General features: G+C 39.1%; 1 protein-coding gene and 1 long non-coding RNA gene across 5 annotated transcripts in view; one reads left to right on the forward strand and one right to left on the reverse strand.

Moving 5' to 3' along the window:
* The window catches only part of RMDN2 (regulator of microtubule dynamics 2), a 47,377-nt gene extending 38,008 nt beyond the window's left edge, over nt 1-9,369 (reverse strand). For 2 of the 4 annotated variants that reach the window (XM_051783072.1, XM_051783071.1), the window contains exons 1-4: nt 8,987-9,226; nt 8,000-8,466; nt 1,257-1,452; nt 159-261 (exon numbers count right to left, since the gene is read on the reverse strand). In XM_051783072.1, coding sequence (XP_051639032.1) covers nt 159-261; nt 1,257-1,452; nt 8,000-8,466; nt 8,987-9,214 — 994 coding nt within the window. In that variant the 5' untranslated portion in view covers nt 9,215-9,226. Of the gene's footprint in view, nt 1-158; nt 262-1,256; nt 1,453-7,999; nt 8,467-8,986; nt 9,227-9,246 lie in introns of those variants that run through there. The other 2 variants (XM_051783073.1, XM_051783074.1) reach the window with 2 other exon arrangements.
* A 221-nt stretch (nt 9,370-9,590) lies between these two features.
* LOC127469126 (uncharacterized) lies at nt 9,591-13,933 on the forward strand. The gene is made up of 3 exons (XR_007903851.1): nt 9,591-9,682; nt 10,907-11,028; nt 13,316-13,933. It is a non-coding gene; the product is annotated as an uncharacterized LOC127469126 (long non-coding RNA).
* The last annotated feature ends 645 nt before the right edge of the window (nt 13,934-14,578 follow it).

A 14,578-nucleotide genomic window follows, 5' to 3' on the forward strand; every position in this document is an offset into this window, starting at 1 on the left:
TGTATACTGTGGCAGTTTATTGCACAAAATATTCTTATTACAGTACAAATGCTCCCATTTATTGGATTGCAAATTCCTTTCACTGGAAAACTTAAAGTTTAAAGTATGTTTCATTACATTCAGATATCATTCTACATAAACATTTTTCTTCTGCTTACCATCAATGACATAGTTCCTCTTCTCCTCAGCATCAGTAGTCATCTCAAACAGATCTCCATAAGCACGTGCAAGTCTCCACAGAAAGTCCACACAGTTTTCATACTGAAAGTAGACCACAGCTGCATAATTAAATTGATCAGAATGTGATTTAAACAGTTTACATTCATAATGCTTAAAGCAAGTTATCAGAACATGTAATAATTTTTTGTTTATTTTGCACCTATCTACATACTACTTTTAGTTTATGTGAGAACCAATTGACCAATTTTCATTAACAAAAGAGAACATAGCTTTTGGAAACATTCTAGGCTGTCTAAAGAGTTTTATTTTATGAATCAGGTTAATATGAAAACTTAAAAATGTAAATATAAAAATATAATATAAATGAATATAAATATTATTTTTAAATTTTTAATATAAAAACTTAAAAGGTAACCCAGTAAAGCACAATAGATCCCTGAATGAAGTGATGTGTGTTTTCTTTAGGGAGGCCATAAGGACTACACTCACTCACAATTAATCTCTTATCTACCTTTTTGGGTATTCCAATATGTAAATGAAAATATAATCAGAATGTTTGCCAAACCAGAAGAAAATGGTACCATGAATAAAGCACCGCACAACAAAACACCCTTAAATTTTATTTGGAGTTACATATGTGCACAGTAAAGTCAAAGGAAAAATTCACACGAAGGATATCAGAGATAAGCAGACTAGATGCTCATAGTTATAATTTCTTGAGAACACTAGGTCTGCTTACTACTTAATTCCACAGGATTTTCTCACATAGACTATTCCAAAACCAGTAAAAGTAAGTATCATTTATGTAGAAAAAAGCCCATCATCTGTCTTTGTTGCATGCAAACAAAGCCTCAAAGTTATTGAGCCTGAATGGGATATGAAATTGTAGAAGTTTCATGCCCACACAACACGAATATTGACACCATCTTGAAATATTGCTTTTTCACTGTATTTTAAAAATATGCTTGAAATTTCATCTTCCATTTTTATGTGCATTTTAAAGCTCATACTAAGTTCTTAAAAGCAGTGCAAAGCATAAGTTAATAGCAACACAATATTAAGTTACCCCATAATACCTTGTTATCTTTCTCAAGCAGCAGTCTGAAGCCCTTCCTTTTATCATCCTCTGAACCCTTGTGCAAATTGTCCACCTGCTGTAAAAAATTAAATAATTCTTCTTCTTCTTCTGATTTCACCACGGCATCAGGTGGCTTCATACATCTCTTTTCTTCCTCAGAGTCTCCTTCAGAATCAGTATGAGCTGTAAGATAACTAAAATCACAGAAAATAATAACCATTTTTATATAAAAATATTGGCAAAGCATTCTTAAATTCAGAAGCAAAAATTTCAGAGCACAATTTATCCCAGTTGTCCAACCTTAAAGGATTTTTTTATTCATGGTATCAAGCTTATTATTATTATTACAAAAGCTTTACCTTCAAAGGGACAGTACAATCATACTCCAAACATAACAGGCAAGCAATTACCCTGTTCTGCTGCTTAATACTTCATTAAAAAAATGCAGGTACATATTAGAAACACGTAGCCTTGTGTTTCAAACACAGAACACTTCAAATCATCCATGTGTTTTAAGACATCCTCTCTAACCCTGAAGAGGTCTCTTCAACTCTTCAATTTCCCTATTTTTTGAAATAGGAATGAGCTTACAAACCAAAATAAAAGTGCTATAAGAATAATTTATACAATATTTTGTTAAACACTTTTAAGATCTAAATATAAGCCAATATAAATAACACCATTGCTATCAATTCATTATTTCTTTTGAGCATTCTGAAGTTCAGAATATCTCAAACTGGGAAAGATCTTATATTAATTAATTATGCTTACTGCATAAGTACTCAGCACAAGGCAGTCAAGGACAAAGAAATATTTACAAAAGCATAAATACCACGCAGAGATAAGCAGGTGGCCTTACTGTCCAAAGTGATGAGCACACATTAGCGTACTCCAATTTCACAGAGGAGCAGCTGATGGCATTGTTTTTAAAAAGTAGCGTTTTGCTCATGTATGCACTAAAAATGGAAAGAAAAGCCTCATCTTCCCAATTTCCAATTTTGAAAATACTGTTCTGGGGAGAAATAATAATGTAAAGGTATTAGGTTCAGAGAGTTTTTTAAATGGTTACTAGGAGCACAAAAAGCATGGAATGTACTGCACACATTAAATAACTGAATAATCAAAGTACGCCATGACAGTCAAAATATATAAAATCTGGGTTTTTTTCAGAAATAGAACCAGTGCAGAATGTTACTGGTGGAGGTTATTAATCATGGTTTTTAAGTATCCCTTTTTCATTATGTTGTTTCCAGAAGTGTCCATAACTAACACATGAGCAGACACACTTTCAGCCTGCAAATGAACAAGTACAATGGCTTATCAAGGTATGGAAGTGCTAGATGTGGTATGACAGCTTTGCTGCAAAATTAACCCAGTAATATGGGAAAGAGCAGTCAAAAATACTTTTAGATAAAACAATACATACATAAACCACATGTGAATGTTTAAACTGAAAAACATAATGGAGCAGAGCAGAGATAGGAAACTTCATAAGTTCCTACAGATTTGTTTTACATAATCTTGGTGGTGCTGAAGTTGATGACACATCCTATGCTGTATCCTGCAGAGACTATATTCAGTCACTGAACGTTTCTTTTAATTTTCAGAAGCATCTTGTTCTTCCACAGTTCTTTTGAAGTGGTTGCAGAGGTACATCATATATAGGCTGCATTTGTAAGAGCCCTAACTTTACCAAAAGTGCAAGGTATTTCTTTGGGAGTGGGGCCTTTTAGCTCCAGCACACAGTTCTATGATGCAAAGTATGTTTGGAAAGTATTTTTCCTCCCATGGTTTGGATGCCCCATTCCCTCTAATTAAAAGATAAATACACTGAGGATTTGTGCAATTACCAACCTAAAATAAGGGCACTAGATAATATAAAAGAGCAACAGCTAAGCAGTCAAGGCAATTTCCTTAGTTTCAGAAATCTGAGCACTGCCTCAAATGCTACCTAATCAGGTAGATATGAAAGTAAAGAATCAGTGTTTGGGAGTCAATGTTGATGTTGTCTTCTTTATCTTTGCTGCGTAAACATCTGCTAAAATTCACTACTGTTTCAAGGTTAGATAATAGACCAAAGTGATTATTACAAAACATTACTCTCCCAGCAAAAACATAAAGGTCAAGGTTGGGCTGACAGCCAAGCCCACTGGGCTGTCAGTCCAAACAAGCCCAGCAGAGATTTCCAGCAGCACTGTATCAAACTGTCATGACCAAACATCAAATTGAGGCCAAACATCAAATTCATATGACATCAGATAAGTCATAGGAGAGTATTTACTGGGAGACTCAAATAGAAAAAGTGTGAAGTAGGTCACTATCTTACAGATGATGCGAACCCCTAAGGAGCTAATTATAAAACATCAAGGAAGAATAATCTTTTAAGATCAGACCACACTGCATCAACCCTTTCCTCACCCCATCTCTCCTACAGAAATCTGATCTCCAGGCTACATTTGTGCTGAGAAAGAGCAAAGAGCGCAGGTAATTTCTTCTCCAGTCCCTCTTACCTCCACTGTCCCGGGAAATTCTCTCCTACCTCCTCTATTTATCTGCTTTATGAATCCTCAAAGAATTTAAATATGGAACAGACCATCTTAAACCTTGATGAGCACAAATTTCAATTTATTTGTTGATTGATAACCAACTTTAACAAAGCAGCTAAGTCTTACACATCTACTCATTCTAAAGCACTAAAAATCACTACTAACACAAACAGAAGTGGAGATTCTTCTTAACACAGTTTAAAAATTCCAGACATCTGTGGAATAATGACACTAATCCAAAAAGGAAATTAACACAAAACCAGGAAGAGTCATTATGGTTTGTTTTACAAATATTCCATATAACAGAAATCTGCAATTTTACCTGGTGTTTGCCTGCAAGAGGTTTTATCAGATGATAAACAGAAAAGTGAGTATTTACATGTGATAAACACATTGATCAATATTTGAGAAAATGGAAGACCTTCTAAAAAATGTCTAAAGTCAGTGCCAACTTGTTTTCACCTTTATTACCAGTAGATTTTAAACAGAAGAGAAAAACTGTGATAAGAATGTGAGGAGCAACAGTCAACCAACAGGACTCAGCTGTATCATAATGACCTGTTCAAAGATCAAAGAACAAATGGAAACTGTGCTGAAGACTCACCCCACTATGGTTAAGCAGTTCAGTAAATCCCAGCACCCAGTACTGGATTAAAAAAACCTGAGCTATAGGGCACAAAACACCACTGTGGTGTAAATGCACTTTGGTGGTTCAAAGACTGAGTTGAATTGCCTGTAAACTGGCAGACACTGGGCCTAACCAGGTATCATTTGTTCACAACACCTCAGCTCTTAGACAGATCAAATATCATCTGTTGTCTCCCTGCCAACTTAGAAAAATCAGAAGCTGACACAAACACCGTCTCATCTGCTCGAGCCAATTCAAAAGAAAGGAGATTATATGTCACAGACTGATCTGGATCAAATTTGCACTGTATGCTCCAGCAAAGTGTGTAGCCACCCATAATGGTAAGAGGCCTTTGAGGAAAAGTTTGGCAAACTGGATTCTTAGGCCAACTGAAGGTTGCATTTGAAAGAAACGAGCAGCAAAATAAATTAAGAAATGCGAAGGGAAGTGATACACAGAAGCAGGCAAGGGAAATGTTTCTTCCTGTTGAATATTTAAACTATTTCAAGGAAAAATTATAAACAGAACATCTGTCAGAAAAGAATGTACTGTGGTGAATCTTTGTGGTGACTGATGCCAACTGCAATTTGAAAAGCTGGGACATGGGGCCAGATGAAGACTGGAGCCAAACATGACACCAATGTCAGGGGCTCATCACTGCCACATCAGGGAGGAAACAGCTTTAAAATCACAAAAAGGAGAATTCAGTGACACTCCATCTCAGGTGATCATCTAGACACAATTTATTGTACTTGTAAATGAACGAGAGCTTGTTACCCATTCTCAGTTGTTAAAAGTTCACTAGTAAATGATGGAAACTGAAACAAACTAGTAAGAACAGAATACAGAAAAGCACAGACTAGAAACTGCAGGCTCTTTAGCATTTAATGTCTCATCCATTCAGTGCACCTTCCATTTAAATTACCTGTTATCATGTAAAACTATAGCTCATTTATTAAAAAGCATGTGATATTTTTCCACTTACAGAAATATATAATTTTGAAAGGCAAAAATGCTTCTTTTCCCAAGGTGTTGAATACCAACAGTGACACTGAGAATATGCCCACAGCAGATCAAAAGGTGATATCAGATACTGTCAGCTTCAAATATTTCATGAAAAAATGAGGAAGCATTAAATGCTTTTCCAGAAGTTTACAAACCTTAAACCAGTATAGTCATCCAGCATAAATCCATAAAACTCTTCAGATTACTTTATCTGTCAATTGCCAGCATCTACCCATTTGTCAGTTAATACCAGAAGTGCTTAACACAAGCAAAATCCTATCTTCTATATCATGAAAATACTGCTGAGGCAGTGAAACACGTTGCATGTACTTTAGATGGAGTACACAAAGTGAAAAAGTGTTTTATCAGTAACAAAGAGCGAAATCATTTCTCTAGTGCACAATCTAGCAACCGAATGCATTAATGTGTATGGAATTCACATCAGAACAGTATAAAACAATGCACATGGTGTTATACCTACAGCACATGAAGTGGTGATGTACATTAACTGGAAAAAGAACATGTGTTGCTATTGATTCTCCTGGTAAACTCTCACAGAACATGCATTACAGTCTTTAAAGTTACAGAAGACCCCAGAAAAAGCTATATACACTGCAACTGTACACACATTAGGATTAACAACCTATTTGCAAGAGGAAGAAAAAAATACAAATTACTTAAATTAAATTATCTTAAATTTAGAGAAGATATGCAAAACAAGAACATCAAGTACAAGGTATTAGTAGGGAAAAAACATCTCTTTTCAAAAGGGATTGAAAAATAGTATTGGAAAAGCATATCCCCAAATGACTAACACTAACTATAACCTTGAACTATCTTCCTTCCTTATGACTGTACACAAATACTTGTCAGAGAAGGCCTCTCTTAAGGACACATTCAACGCTCTTGCACACTATAATTACTTGCATTGGATCATCACATCAGCTTCTTCGTCACAAACAGGAACCTGTTTCCTTGGTTTCTTTTCAAAGAGCCACCCATCTCTCCTGACCAAAAAACGGGATTTTCTGAAATACTAGGTGTGGAATAACCTCTATATTGCATCAATGGACTGATTATTCATAAACTGGTCCCTTAGTCTTATCTACATCTCCAAATATTTTAGGCATAGCATAAAGGCCTATGCAAACTAATCAACAGATAAAATAATCTGAGAAACTAATAGAACCAAAATTTTTCTACACCAGATGAAGGAGGAATATCTTTGAATACTTCTGCCAATGCTGAGTACTTAAAATAAAGAACTAGTTCATAGTAGAACTGACAGGTCTTAAAATATGGTACCAAATATAAGACTTGTGAAGCATGTAGGCTGGGATGTAACACAACAGGAAATTCTGTTCACAGGAAGAGAAAATGAATGTGGAGAAACTCTTAAAACCAGAATTCCATTAATTATTATATGCAGCATGTTACTGGCTTCAGAATATTACAGTTGATTAATATATCTTTAAAGAAAAAAGGTGACATAAGTAGGCAATTTGCAGACATAATGCTGCCTACGCAGACATGTAAGACACAGTGAGGAAACGGTTCAAAAAACTCAGTTGCTATAAACATACACTTATTAAATTGCACATAAGCATCTAATCTGATTATACCAAAACACAGTCATAATTACAGGAGAGTAATGTCATCACCATTTTTACATTACCACTGGAGGGTATATTAAGCAATGTTTGAAAAGACAAAAATATAGTCCCTCCCCTGGACTTCAGGTACATCTGATCCTTCAGTACTGTGCTGTATTGAGGCACAGACTCGGGAGGTGAAGCTGAGAAAAGTTTACTGTAATGAGTTGCTCTGTCCTCTGCAAAGGTCTGTTTTTTTCCAGGCCCTATTCCCCACAAGTACATTCCTCAACTCACAAGTATAAAAGATCCCATTAACCACAATGGGACTACAAGAAGGGGCTAAAACTAGGAACTTTCTACCTTACTGAGTCAGTATCCTAAATCACTCATGATTACTTTTTGAGCCACTAGAAAGGGTATACAATCACAAATATACATAAACATTGTCACTTGTACGTGTGTTGCATTGGGACATTGCCTTCATAGTAAGCAATACCTCTAGGCAGAACACTGCAATAACTCATTTGTGAGGCCCATAGAAAACAATTATCATGAAAAGCACAAGAGCATTCATACAGTTTGAATTAACTATAGCAAAGACAGAAGAGTACTTTCTTACTAGAGGCACTTTCCAAATTACACCATTATTCTGAACTTTGTCTCTCATTGCATAGCTATGTAGCAATACTGCATCAGATCATTACCAAACACATTCCTAAAAAAATCTGTATTATGCTTGGCATTAAGCCAACTTCAGCCACAGTGCAGGTTCAGAGATGGTCACCAAGAGTCTTCTCTGATTCAAAACCTGCTAATCTGAATTTCTGGGGTTTTTTCCCATTAAATATAGAGAAGTATAAAATCTACATAAAACTTTAAAAGGGCTCCTGTTTACGATTTCACATAGGTATTGATACAATTTGCACTGCATGTGTACTGTTGTATATACAAATTATTATTAACTCACCCTCCTTCACTTTCCGCCTCCTCAGAGCTGGTAGTTTCTCTTGCACCAGAAGTTATCTCAGCTTTTCTCCGCCTTGTTGCTCTGTGTGACGGGCTAACTCTCTGAACATCACCTTTCCCTTGAAGCTCATTTCGAACAAGCTCTTCAAGCTTTGGAATAGCTTCTTTCAGAAATTCCACCTCTCTCTTCAGTTCATCCACACTTAGTAGCAGGCCATTCAATTTTTCTAATATCTGCAGTTGCCTCCCATGTAAAACCATCACGGCTCCTTGCTCATTAGGAACCTCATTTTGCAAGCCCACAGAATTAAGTCTGTTACCTATGTCCTGGAACGCACGTACACGCACAGCTGCCCCACGTTTTCGGATCTTGCGGTACCAAACCACCACCAGGCTTAATCCAGCAGTCCCTGCCATTATACCCAGTATGACTCCTTTATTTTCGAAGGGAGACATTTCTGCACGCTCCTAAAATTACGAGACAACAATAACAGAGTTTAAGACGTCTTCCCTTACCCTACCCAAACGACTTGCTTTGCTTTGGCGTGTAAGGCTGGAACCTGCCTGCCGCAGGCACAAAGTTACACCACAACTCTCGCAGGTTCTGCAATACAAGGCTCTGTGTATATATCAGACAGCAAAACCAGGACGGAGCTGGGTTTGGGGTGTGAGGGGCGCCGGCACGCGCGCAGGACCGCAGCCTTCACTTCCAACCATCCCGGCAGCCCGGGATTTGTTTGTTTCAATGCGAGAAACTCATATAATCGGATTTTCAGGCACTGCAGAGGCAGGAACCCAGCTGTCAGGCCGGAGCGCCGCCCGGAGGGGCGTCTCAGCGCCCCACTTCCCCCCAGCCCCAGCGGGCTGCCAGAGCCCCGCGGTCGCCGCCCCGCAGCCCGCTCCAGCCCCGGCCCCGGCCCCGGCCCCGGCCCCGGCAGCCCCAGCAGCGTCGGCCCGGAGCCCAGCCCGGCCCGCCCCTGGTACGTACGTACGGCCGGAACGGAACGGAGCAGTCCGGGAGCGGCGGCGCGTCCGGCCCGGGCGGCCCCGCAGCAATCCCGCCGCGGCACAGGGGCGGCGATACCCGGATCGAGGGGGACGGGCCTCGGCCGCTCTGCTGCCCGGGCTGCCCGGGAGACGGGCCTGCCTTGTGGAGGAGGGATTCCCGCAGCGCTGGGAATTCCGGGGGACGCCCGGCTGCACCTGCCACACACATCGCTCGAATACGCCGTTCTAGGGCAAATGTACCTGTTCGTGTGTGTGTCCTCGGTCTGTGTTGGCTGCTCGATTTCGCCAATTTAACCTTTTGCTACTTCTAAGCTCCAGAGAAACTGTATTTTCACTCCATTAGTGGAGACCTGAAGCTTCAAAATCACAGCGAAACCCCGCCCAGTTGCCAGGAAGACGGGCAGTCCCGACACAAAAGCTTCATTGCACTTTTAGCCATTTAAAGGCCCAAGGCTGATTTCACCAAAGCCCATTCTAGATTGCCCAAAGTCATGGAGGGACTCATAGAATGGTCGGGGTTGAAAGAGGACTATAAAGATCATCCAGTTCCAACCCCCCTGCTGTGGACAGGGACACCTTCAACTAGACCAGCCTGCTCAGAACCCTATCCAGCTTGGCCCTGAACACTTCCAGGGATGGGGTATCCACAACTTTCCAGTGCCTCACCACCCTCACAGTAAAGAATTTCTTCCTAATGCCTAATCTAACTCTACTCCCTTTCAATTTGAACCCATTTGTTCTTGTCCTTTCACTACCTCCTATAAATAGCCTTGCCCCATCTTTCCTGTAAGTTCCCTTCAGGTACTGGAAGGCCACAATTAGGTTACCCAAAAATCTTCTCTTTTCCAGGCTGAATAATCCCAATTCTCTCAGCCTTTCCTCCTAAGAGAGGTGCTCCATCCCTCTGATCAACTTGATGGCCCTCCTCTGGACTCCCTCCAACAGGTCAATGTCCCTTATGTGCTGGGGACCCCAGAGCTGGATGCAGCACTCCAGGTGGGGTCTCAACAGAACAGAGTAGAGGGACAGAACTTGAGTTTAACAGTATTTTTTTCTGGATCTGCCTCCTATTTCTGTCCTTGAATGGAAGAAGGATCATCACAGCCAACCTGCTGTGACTGTTTGTCTCCCTGAAGGCTTCTGGAGGGTGCTGATACATAACATCCCGCCACGACTGACAAGCATAAAACTCATGTTCTTATGTGTGAGGGCTTAAGGAAACCATTGTGGAAACCACTGTTTCTGTACAATGAAAGAAGTTGCTCTCCAACAACTGAAATTATCCTCAGCCATATCAATCAAAGGAACATGATGTAGATCTTAAAAAACATACTAGCGAGTTTTAAAAAGTAAACAAAGTGCTGTTAAAAACAAAAAAAATACCTAAATGAGGTACCAAGAACTCAAGAATTTTCAGTCTTAGTGCAAATTAGCAATTGTAAACCAGTCTAATGTCTATTTATCTTCAAACAAAGATTTAGTTTAAAGCAACTACAGCTCCTTACTAATTCTTCATTAATAACCTGAGGATGAAACTAGCCTTACATAAGACCAAACTGCAATCTGAGAGAAAGACAGAAATTTGTTAGAATGGAAAAACGAATACTCTTTAAGTATTCTACAGATTTCCTAGTTACAAAACAAACCCAACAACAACAGTATCATTTGTTCATGTTTGTAATTTGAGATTTTTAAGCCAAGGATGAAAATACTTTCAATTTTATGGAAACTTCACTAAACTCAAATTATTTTAACAAATTTTACTGTAAGTAATGGTTTTCAGTTACACAATCCATCGATGTTTTAAAATGTAACAAGACAACATGAATCTCCAAATGTTCAGGAATGGTAATTTAAATGTGTTGAATAACCTTTAATTTTTGTTTTCTTTTTTTTTCAGTATAATCTGCTAAAATCCTTCTATAAGCCAATTAAAACAGGAAAGGATTTTTAAAAGAGAATTAATCAAAGGGCAAACACAGCACAAAGCTGAAACAAAATACTATGGATGCAAATACCTAAGTGAGTGTTTTCAGAGATTTTTCTAAGTGACTGTCTCAGGCTGCAGGCCTTAGACAAGGGGACCTGTTTTCAAAAGTAATGGCCCAGGAGAATTGCCATCTACAGCTTCTTGGATATGTAGCAAGTGTGAAAATCAAGTCCCCCTGTCTGGTCCCAAAGTCCTTGTTTGTTTTTTACCCGTGGCCCTTTTACCCAGGCAGAGCAGTCTGGAAGCACAGAAGTTATTGCATGTATGTAGTAACCTTCCAGAAGACAACAGCTTTCCAACCTGAGGAACTAAACATGCATTTACCCAGATTTGACACAATTCAATTGGCCTGAATATGACATAAGTTCTAAAAAACTGAAATAAACTTTTTAGAAAAGTACTGTTCTTCTACACGCAGATTTTTCCTAGTTCATAAGAAACTTTGTACTTGAAGTCCTAAAAAACATGCAAGCCCAGACAACCATCTGTTATAAAATGGCCTGCCCCAAATATTTTTAATGTATTTTCATGCTTACTTCCTAAGAAGACAAAGTTTATGCCCCCAGGTTGTCCGTGTGCTGTTCTTCTGTCAAGCAATACCATGACACTTTCCCAACCCATTAGCTCCTGAACCTGGAAATTATTTCAGACAATTGTGACAGAAGAAAAAATGTCCAGTTCATAGAATCATAGAATCATAGAATCATGGAATGGTTTGGGTTGGAAGGCACCTTAACGATCATCTAGTTCTAACCCCGCTGCCATGGGCAGGGACACCCTTCACTAGACCAGGTTGCTCAGGGCCCCATCCAACCTGGCTTCAAACACTTTCAGGGATGAGACATCCACACCGTCTCTGGGCACCCCGTTCCAGTGCCTCACCACCCTCACAGTAAAGAATTTCTTCTTAACTAATCTAATCTAAATCTCTCGTCTTTTAATCTAAAACCATTTCCCCTTGTCCTGTCACTAGTGAAAAGTCGTTCTCCCTCTTTTTTATAGACTCTTTTAAGTACTGAAAGGCTGCTCCAAGTAGTTTCAAGAAGGCCAGCAGCTCTGGGGTGGTAAGACCCTGTGAACATCCTGCTTCCATCCACCCCTGGCCCCAGGCAGATGTACAGGCGTGACCTTACCACACCAGTGCTGCAACACAGACACACCTGCCTAGGACACCAGCCTTCTTACAGCACTATTTTTGTAAAACCAGGCCATGTTGTTTACTGGTCTTTTGGGAAATCTTGAACTTGGACAGTATTTTTGTGTCATGTTAGAAAAGTTAGCTTATTATTGAGTGATTATGTTCAATGGATCAGAGAACCATGACATCGTAAGTAATTGATTCATGCTGTTTTCAGACAAGGTATAGCTTAATTTACTGCTGGTTTCTTTTTTGTATGGGAGGCATTTGTATTTTATAATTGACATAAAATTCTTCAGCTGTAATTCTTCTGTACATTTATGGTATGCTGTTCTTTCTGAAATGCTCCTCCACCCCCTGCCCCCAACTAGAGATTAATCTACTGCCTGTTACTAACACAAAAACCTTTAATGCATTAGTAACAGTTCATACTTATTACTTTAGTAGTTGTGTTGTAGGCATAAAGTCAAACATTGTTAATAAGTCACCAAACATTGTGAAAGCTTAAACACCTTTGACCAGACTTGCAACCAGCCTGCCAGAAAACCTACTGTTCTATCAAGTTTTATTGAATTCTCCTGAGTTTTTTTGCTATAAAAACAAAATCATATCTTACCTCAAAGGGAAGCATTCACTATCAGACTCGTCTATATTCTCTGCTGCTTTTGCCCTGAACAGTTGTCCAGTGCCCTTAATGAAAAATTAATCAATTGAAGTTTCAAGATGATGGGTAATAGCACACTGACCTTTTCTGTTTTCTTGAAATAAAGACATACTGCTTAGCACAGTTCCCAGGGGAGATGAGACTGCTGCTGCCTGTATGTCGCTGGGCGTAAAAATCTAAGTGTACTTCCACATCCTCTCCAATATTTTTGGATTTTTGGCCAATCTCAGTCAAATTCTACAGAGAACTTCTGACAAATTTCTCTGAGTTAGTTGATCTTCTAAAGGAGAAAGCCCTGAATTAGTGCCACCACTATAGGAAAGATTGCTTATCCCTTGGTGCACAACTGAGAACCCACACAGGAGAAAAGCGTTTTGCAAGGACAGGAGCAGAGCTCACATTTTATTAGATGTGAGGGAATTGAACTGCAAGATATAACCTGATAGGAAACCTGGCTTCATTAGTTCAACTGCACTAATAAATAAACCATCTGTTTATTTATTTATTTTGTCGATAGGATCCAGTGCTGCAGTTTCAGCCAAGTACAAATGGTCACTGATGGCATGGCATTTCAAAAAGAAAAAAAAAGGAAAAAAAAAGAAAAAAAAAGAGAAAAAGAAAAAACGTACACGCTGTTACTGCTTCTTTGCGTCTTCAGGAAACTCAAGGACATTATCAAACTATATTTATGCAAGCTGTGTTAGTTTTTTCAGACCAAGGTACGTGATTCAGTTTCCTTGATGTAAGAGATGAGAGTTGGCAGCCCAAAAGAGTTTGCATATGTTGTGTTGACAACAATAGAAATAAATAGTTGAGGCTATATCTGATGTAATTCCATAGCACTGTCTGATTTCTTCACAGAGAGAAATGGTCCTAGGAGTGCCTGGGTATACTCCAAAGAGGAAAAACATATGAATAGTTATAAAAACCAAAAAAAATATGTGTGCATAAATGTATATTTTACAGATATATTTTTATGTTCCTTGCGAGTCAAAACTCAAAAAGAGTCAAACTTTTTATGAATATATGTGTATGTACACACATATTCTATGTCACCTGCTGTATTTGAATGAGAAGTGTCTTTTTTTTCAGCTTCCCTATCAATATGCTATTTCAGAGCATATTAAAGTATTTTAAAGAGCTTTACTGTTTCCAGTGTGCTCCTTCCTGAACTCCACAGATCAATCTCTCCAGTAAATATCAACTACTATATGGCCCTAGGATGTCTGCAATTTCACATTAAAAAACAATCATCATGCAGGTGATGTGGTCTGTTCTTCCATTATTTTTGCACCTTTTCTGTACTACCACTTGTGAGCTTATAAAAAAAATTTCCCTTCTGCTTTTAAGTTTTCATCTAGTCCACTAAGGTTTTGTGAACATTAGCAAGCAGTGGGGACTGACAGGCTGTAGGCAAAACAGCTCGTGCTGATGTCATGCCATCCATGCTGTGTCCTGGGTTAACTTCTGGCTAGCTCCAAGCCGGATCACAGGGGCTGTGTGCCCATTTCTGGGTACAGTGCCTTGGGTGTGCTTCTGCAATGGATATTGCCAAAGTGCAACTCGTGTGCTCTGCGCCTGGTACATGGTGAAGCAAAGGTTGCCAAGAAATTTGCCTCCCAAGTGCACACCTAATCCAACCCAAATCATTATTTGATACATATATATTTACACTAGGAGGTTTTGATGAGAGTTACACAATCATTCAGGTAGGACAGAGTGAATACAGGGAGGGAGCTCACCTCCCCTTGGCAATTGCCGTGTGCTGGTAAAGGGGTTC

The sequence above is a fragment of the Manacus candei genome, unplaced genomic scaffold (genome assembly GCF_025592945.1).
Source record: "Manacus candei isolate 608988 ecotype Guabito, Panama unplaced genomic scaffold, ASM2559294v1 h1tg000017l, whole genome shotgun sequence".
NCBI lineage: Eukaryota > Metazoa > Chordata > Aves > Passeriformes > Pipridae > Manacus > Manacus candei.